Here is an 8,146-nt window from a genome sequence, read left to right on the forward strand (position 1 = left end):
CATAAAGCCTGCTACTCCTAAAGAGCCAACCACCAAAGGACAACATTCCTATGCAATAAATGATTCGCCGCAAAAGTCTTCAACATACGACCTCAGCAAATACTGCGCCTTCCATGATCGCAAGGGCCACTCGACCGAAGAATGTCGAGCCGCACTTCGCAATCAAAACGAAAATAAGAAAACCACTGAAGAAGCCGAAGAAGAAGAAGAAGAGCCAGTGACTCCATAATCCAACTGAAAGGCCAAAGTCCCAACAAACAAAAGAGGCAGGGAGATCGAGCAGGAATCACCGAGCTCTCCACCCCCAGCTCCGAAGAAAAAAGTTGACATGATTTAGTGGGTGCCAAGCAACAACGCAACCGACGAAATCAAGAGCCATACCGAAGGGAAAATTCGTTTCGAGATCACAATAGCAATCCACCCATTGGAAAAAACCGATGAAGCCACTCCCCCTCCCAGTGTCACTCAGTACAACCCAAACACAGAGTTCCCTCGCGGAAAAATCCCCAACTTCAAACGAAATAACAAAATGACCAAAATTCGCGAGCTATTAGAAAAACCGATTACCCTACAGATTCAGAAAAAAACAAAATATAGACCCTTAATCGCAATCTGTCTGGGGGGCAGAGACGCTACCGACCACCACTGACTAAGAGATGGAATCTCCCGGCCCACTACAAAGGCAAAAGATGAATCGACTTCATTTACGGAGGCTCCAAGTTCTGCAATTCAGTCAACTCGATCAAAGCGTACCAACGAAGAGCCGAAAACAGCGTAGGAATAAGAGAGCCCCTATCAGGTCCCGATTATGAAATCACCTTCGATGAAACGAGACCACAAATCTCGATAAACCACACGATGATGCTCTCGTAATACGACTCGACGTCGGCGGCAGCAAACTATCTCGAGTAATTGTCAACACCGGAAGCTCGGCCGATGTCCTCTCCTACGACGTGTTCAAAAGAATGGGATTCACCAAGCACTCTTAAAACAAGAACGAACACCCCTCATCGGATTCACAGAAGAGAACACCTATTCCCTCGGGTCAATCAAACTCGCAGTAACCGCCGGAGAAATTAGGAAAATCATAGAATTCATCGTGATAGACCGTCCAGCCCCGTTCAACGCAATCCTTGGGAGGCCTTGGCTATATAGCATGAAGACAGTTCCTTCAACATATCACCAATGCCTAAAATTTCCAACCCCGAAAGGAGTCGAGACTATCAGAGGAAGTCAGAAGAGCTCCAGAACATGCTACCTCGCAAGCTTCAAAGACATCGAGCAACACCCCTAGCCGAGCGGCCAAAACCAACAACAAACGTACCCATGTACACGAACCACCGACCAACAGACCCTGTCTCAGGGAAAATAATCGAACTACGTTATGACTTGATCCCTCGTTGAGGATGCGTAGGCAACTCACGACACGAGTCCAGTCACCCTTCAACTACAAAGGCTCGAAGTAAGCATACCACAGCGCCCGGGGAACAACGACACGACAATACTAAATTGTCTTCTTTTCACAAATCTGTAATAAAACAAAACCCAACATCTTAATAAATACAGTTCTTAGATATCGCAGCTCGAGCATATCAGATTCCCTATATCTACAAATCGCAAAACCATTACAGTTGACCAAAGACCAAGACCTTGATCATGTCTTCGGTTGCGGCCAACTCCGCCAACAAGCGCGACAAAGTTATATAACAAAATCTTTTGTTACACCAAAACAGTCGATAAAAGTATTTACAGCAGATCGACTCATGGCCCCAAAAGATCGGCCTCGCATAAACTCAAAAATAACAGCAAAACAAATCGGGACTCACGATCCACTCTTTATTAATAAATAATAAATAAAGCAACAAAAGCGAAAAGGGAAAACAGAAACAAAAAACCCCTAAAGCTACTCTTTGATGCCGAATTCGCCATCCTCGAACAGACAACCCAAGCACTTCGTCACGTCATCCGCACCATTCGCCGCAGAAGAGTCCCTAGCAGAGAAATCTTCTGGCAGATCCTCCGAAATTTGAGGCAAATCAAGCTTCCCAACGGAAAAATCCGAAACCGCCATCACATCAAGCTCGGACCCGAGCTCGACCTCCTTTGTTCGAAGTTGCAACAACTCTTCCGAGGCCAAAAGATTGTTGTTCATGATTTCCTTCAAGAGATCTATATTTTCCATAACCTCCCTAAGACGAGCTTCACAATCAGTTGCGACCTTCTTCTTCTCCCACTTTTCCTTCAGAGATACCAGCACGTCCAAATAGCTGTCCGCCAGAGCCTTTTTAGCATCATAAGTTGCGCGAAGAAGGTCTTCAGAGAACTTATTAGCAAAAGATTCAATCTTCGCTTCCAAAAGGGAAACTTGCTCGAGGGCCGATTTCCTCTCGTTACTCACAACTCGCATACGAGCTTCGAGCGAAGCAGCCTGATTACCCAATTTCTCAGCAGCGGCCAGTTGAGCGGCATTTGCACGCTCTCGATCTTGAGCCTTCTTCAAACCGAGCTTTAGCTCTCGAATGACCTTCTTTATCTCGTAAAGCTCGTCAGAGCGCGGGACATCTTGCAGGCGCTTTTCCAAAGTGGTCGTGAACTCGTTGTTAGCCTCCATAGCCTGGAATGTAGCAAATCAGCACAGACAAAACGAACCAAAGATTCAACAAGGATCGAGTGTCAAAAAGAACGACCTTAGCATGAGCCACAACCATTTTTACATAAGCCTCGCGTTCCGTCATATTTTGCAAAGAAGGAAGCGGACATCCAGCAGGTTTGAAGTGCCTCACCAAGGGAGCGTGAGAACTGCCAATGAAACGGTTTAGCAACACCCGTTTCACCTAAGACACCGAGACGATAGTCCGAGCCATTCGTCTTTGCCTTCTTCGGGGGCGGTCACGCCCCTCCAAACCTGTTGGGCTACTCGACTTAACACGAGCAACATAATTTTCATCCTCGAGGTCCTTGGCCTCTTGGGTTGAAGCCCGCGGAAGTCGGGTCTCCTAACGAAGAACTTCTGTGAGCGATTCGCTCAAGTCTCCGGATCGAATGCGTTCCGCATTAGCACTACCAGTTCGAGTTTGCACCCTATCGGAATTGCGGGGGTTTGATCTTCTCGAAGCCATGTTTCGTTGACAAGCAAAAAAAAAAATTAAAACGACACACTATGGTAAGTCCCAGAACAAAGCAATAGCACGACGAGCAATACGGGAAGCACGACGAATGTCCCGATCTCTCTCGACCTCGAGCGCCGCGATTCTTGCCTTTTGAGAAACCATCTGGGTCATAAGAGCCTCGTTCTCCAGGTGAATTCTCCTCCAATCTTCAGTCAAAGCCTCAATCTTTTCGGCATCCTTCTTCCCTTCTCGCTTGGTGGCTTCGAGCTCCTTCGAAAGCCTCTTGATCTCGGAACCGATGCTCTCGATCTCTTTATCATTCTGAGAAGCTACGACGTGATCTTCCATCAACACAACGTATTCGTTAAAAGCTTCCATCACCTGAGAAGAAGTCGAAATAAGCGAGCGAATACCTCGAAGCAAGTTTTCAAAGAAAATAAGGCAAGAGACGTACCTTAGAGCTCGCCACCGCAACCTTGGCGTAGGCTTCCTTCTCGGCTGAGGAAGCAAGAGATGGGAGACGGCAACCCGCATACCTCATACGACCAGCGAGGGAAATTAGGTCACTTTGGGCCGCAAACAAAGAACCATCTCCCTCAGGAACAAACCTAGGACGAGATGAACTGGGCAAGGCACCCACCGATGACCGGCGTCGTTTGCGAGTCACTGCAACGGTCTCGTCTTCCAAGCCAGGGCTCAACGAGACACGAGGCCGCCTCTCTCCCAAAACATCTTCATCGTCAGAGTCGTGAATCGAGATCAAGGGAGATTTTCCAGAAGATCGGCCCCTCGATGCAGACCCGGAAGTGCGGAACGACGACCTCCTCACAAGCTGTCTAGTTAATCGATCTGAAGATTGGGTCTGAACGGAAGGAGTCGCTATGACTTCCTGGTAGTTTTCGGCCTCGTCCTCAGAACCCCCAACCAAAGGAGCGCTGTCGGTCCCCTCCGGCATAGCAAAAACAGCTCGTATCCGAGCTTGGTCAAACGTTGACCAGTTCGAACGATCTCTCCGAAGAATCCCGATCAGACCACGAATCTCGTCTGACATCGAGGAGCTTCCTGAAGGAGCTGAATCGATCGAAGAAATACGAAAAGTTGAGTCACCAATTCCCCAAAGAGAAAAATCGACACATAGATAAAAGAAAACTAACTGATATTCTCGGCCCAACGCCGAGGAAGCCGAGAGAAGTCGAATTCACCCATGGATGCTCGATCCATCTTGAAAAAAAAACTGTTTGCGCCACTTCTCATCGCGATAAGGGATGTCCTCGATGACGTGGCGACCTGGGCGCGGAGACACGAGGAAGGTACCATGGTTCTGCTGGTTCCGCTTCACCAGAATGAGCTGTCGGAACTCACTAAGGCCAAAAGAAAGACCTTCCTCCCTAACCCTAACCAAGAAGGCGATAAGATACCTAAGAAAGTTTGGGAGGATCTGAGTAAGCGATAACCCAAGCTCCGCCAGAATCTCAAGTATTGGCTCAGGGATCGGGAAGATAAGACCACAAGAGTGAAAGAAAGAAAGATAGGCTCCGTAGTAGCTTTCTCGCACGGTTTCGGGAGTCTCATGCGTACCGGGAAAATCAAGAACGACGGTGCGATCGACCCCGTACGCCTTGTAAAGGTCCTCGAGATCATCGGCTTTAGTAGTTGGACGAGAGAAATTGAACGACGAAGACATCTCAAGCTCAACGAACAGAGAATTTCAGAGCAAAGGAAAGAGACGAGAAAGAGGAAACGAAATTGAGGTAAACAAAAAGATCTTCTACGTATATATAAGCCACCTTAACGGCTCCATCATCGCTTTCAAGAAAAATAATGATGACCTAGTCTACGCCCTAGCGCCGGCTAAGATAGCTGTTACCGATTAAAATAACAATAAAAAAAGCGCCAACAAACGGCTTTTTCAAAAGCCATCTTAAATCGAATCCGAGCGATATCGGTTATCAACCGACGAGACCCGGGTTAAATGATAACCGCCTCTTTTCTTTTCGATCAAATCAAAAGAGGCTGGGGCACAAATGTTGGACCCAATTTTGGGTAATTCCTTAACGGGCTGCGATCAAAGACATGGACCTTAGGGAGCTGAAGCCCATAGGAAATAGTCGAGTTCAAAGAAGAGTCGTCGAGGTCGTCGGAGATCGCGGAACAAGAGACGGAGATCTTGGAACCGTTACGAACATCACGAGGTCGACTTACTATAAAGGAAGAAGAAGGGACATGAAGAGAGACACGTTGAAAACCCTAGAGAGAGCTACACACATACATCGACCTTGTTTTCTCCTGTTTTTAGATCCTTTTCTTTACCGATCTCACTTGTGTAATTCGATCTAATTCAACTTATTGTATTCGATCCTATTCATCAATAAAGTCCATTTTTGCCTACTGGAAACTGTTAACATTGTTGTGTTCTAAAGATATTGTTGGCTACATCTTTTGTCTTCCCTAGATCAAACTCCCTATCACTAGTTATATATAAGCCACAGACGGTAAAAAACAAAAGAAAAAAATCAAAGCAGAAAAAAAGATACAAGAATACTATAAGAGGTCTTACAAGAGCCTTTAAACTTAAACATACGAGAGGAGTTCTGTGACACCCCAAGTATTGAACATGATAATCAGAGATAACAAAGTGCTTAAGCCAAAAGCTTAATAAAGATCATACGATACCTTCAAATGGAAAAGTCATACTCACACTCTCACAGCCAAACTACCAAATCACCACCTATCCTCACTCTAGGTTGGCTAAGCTAAACTGCAGATTTTTCTGCCTTTTACGGAGTTTCAGGGTCAGAGACTTTGTTTTTGATCGTTTTTGCCTTTCCCTAATGATGTTTAGGTCTCGGCTTGACTTGAGGTACTTTGCATCTTTAACATTAAGATCATCTACATGGTCTACAAAGGTATAAACTCTATGACGGTTCTCATCATAGTATCCTCCAAGACCTTGGATTTGAACTCTTTGGAATGTGTTCATTTCTAGATTGAAATAGAAAACATAAAACGGTCTAGATTTTCTAGATGTATAGTTCATCGACAACACAATATCACCCATAGTGGTCACTCCAGCGTCGGAAACACCGAGGATATTAACGATTTTATCATCCCACAAAGTGTAGAATGTATATTTTGACCATTCTTAATTGTTTCTTAACATCTTCTAGAACCCACACATGCAACTCCAAGGTATTGCCATCACTATCATACTTCAGTTTCATCCCACCTAGTTTTTCTAGTTTATTAATTTATCATAGCATTCTGCGTGAATGAACCTGAACTTTTCAGACCTAACATCAAAGCATACTATCACATAAAAGGTTTTATCATCAATAGTAGCTAAGTAATAAAAAAAAACCATTGATGCATATCCCTCTAGACAAAGGTGCATAGGAAGGAACATGGGTCAACGGACAGTTATTCCAGTTCCTAATGTCAGAATTCAATATTCATCAGCGAAATAAGCCACGAACAATAGCTTGAATTGCTTGTCAATAGGATCAAACCCTAAAATGAAGTTCCTGGTTTAGGCAAGCTCACATATTGTCTAGTTCTAGGGTTAAATATCACAGGCACCTACATATCCAAATTTGAAATCCGCATACTAGAGAAATAGATCAAACCAGAGGTAAGACCACAAAATTTTGGCCACATGTATTCAGAAAACTTCATATGAAAATCAGAAAATACTACAATAGGCGACTTTCCAGATGGATTATGAAGCTGACGTGATGATGAGAGAAGTTCCATTCAACGTCTCGCTCGAAGGCGAAGAAGAGACTTGGACGAGTAGAGGGCCTGGTCAAGAATAACTCCGTAAAATATGGACCGCTAAGCATGGAACCAAATAGCTTCGACAAGCAACGAAACCTTTGTGAGATAACAAACTAACTCCCACATTGGAGAATTAGACAAAGAATGTCTAATATAAAGAGATGTCAACTCTAATTAGTACGAGGCCTTTTGGGAATGAGCCCAAAAGTAAATCCATGCGGGACAGCCAATTAGACCCAAAGTGGACAATATCGTACTAATCGGGATAATATAATGTTGGACATGGGATTTCACAATCCTAACAATTGGTATCAGAGTGGTTTCCAAGAAATCTGCAAGAAAGATCCTGGAAGTCAGTTGTGGGACACAAGATGAATGTGATCCTTAGTTTGACGGGGAGAATGTAAGATAACAAACTAACTCCCACATTGGAGAATTAGACAAAGAATGTCTAATATATAAAGAGATGTCAACTCTAATTAGTACGAGGCCTTTTGAGAATGAGCCCAAAAGTAAATCCATGCGGGCCAGCCAATTAGACCCAAAGTGGACAATATCGTACTAATCAATTGTTGATGGATCAAAAGTCAAATTCGGTGATGGATCAAACGTCGAGATTGTTGGGAAAGGTTCGATCACGTTCATCGGAAAAACAGGGGAGAGAAGTGCACTCAAAGATATGTACTACATCCCAAGTCTTAAACACAATATCATAAGTCTTGGACAAGCAACCGAGATGGGTTGTGAGGTTAATATGAAAGAAGACTTACTGATGCTGAAAGATCCCCGTGGAAGGCTATTAGTACAAGTCGCAAGGCAACCAAACCGATTGTACAAGACGCCAATGGAGGTTGAATATCCGAAGTGTCTTCAAATACAAGAAACTGATGTTACATGGACGTGACATGCACGGCTAGGACATGTGAACTTTGAGTCATGAAGAATATGGTAGACAAAGAGATGTAGTAGGGATGCCTCAGGTGATACAAGAGAAAGATGTGTGCAGCGCCTGCTTAGTTGGGAAGCAAACTCGGAAGCCTTTCCCGCCTAAAGCAAAGTATCGAGCATCACACGCATTGGAGTTGGTACATGGTGACTTGTGCGGTCCGATATCACAATCAACACCAGCAAACAATAGATATGTATTTGTCTCAATTGATGATTGCTCAAGATATATGCGGACGATGATGCTAAGAGAGAAGAGTGAAGCGTTCGATCGGTTCCAAAAGTTTAAGGAGTACGTGGAGAATCAAACGAAGCTA

The 8,146-nt window shown here is 44.6% G+C and overlaps 1 protein-coding gene and 1 pseudogene across 1 annotated transcript; both read right to left on the reverse strand.

The window, feature by feature from the left end:
• Positions 1 to 3,158: 3,158 nt before the first annotated feature.
• LOC106302682 lies at positions 3,159 to 4,794 on the reverse strand. Its single transcript, XM_013739141.1, has 3 exons — positions 4,425 to 4,794; positions 3,565 to 4,181; positions 3,159 to 3,491 (listed from the first exon to the last, which is right to left on the reverse strand). Exons 1-3 carry the CDS (start codon positions 4,792 to 4,794, stop codon positions 3,159 to 3,161), a joined length of 1,320 nt encoding a protein of 439 aa, XP_013594595.1.
• Positions 4,795 to 5,844: 1,050 nt separating this feature from the next.
• The window catches only part of LOC106302683, a 3,153-nt pseudogene continuing 851 nt past the window's right edge, over positions 5,845 to 8,146 (reverse strand).

Source organism: Brassica oleracea, chromosome C7 (assembly GCF_000695525.1).
Source record: "Brassica oleracea var. oleracea cultivar TO1000 chromosome C7, BOL, whole genome shotgun sequence".
NCBI classification, from domain to species: Eukaryota; Viridiplantae; Streptophyta; class Magnoliopsida; order Brassicales; family Brassicaceae; genus Brassica; species Brassica oleracea.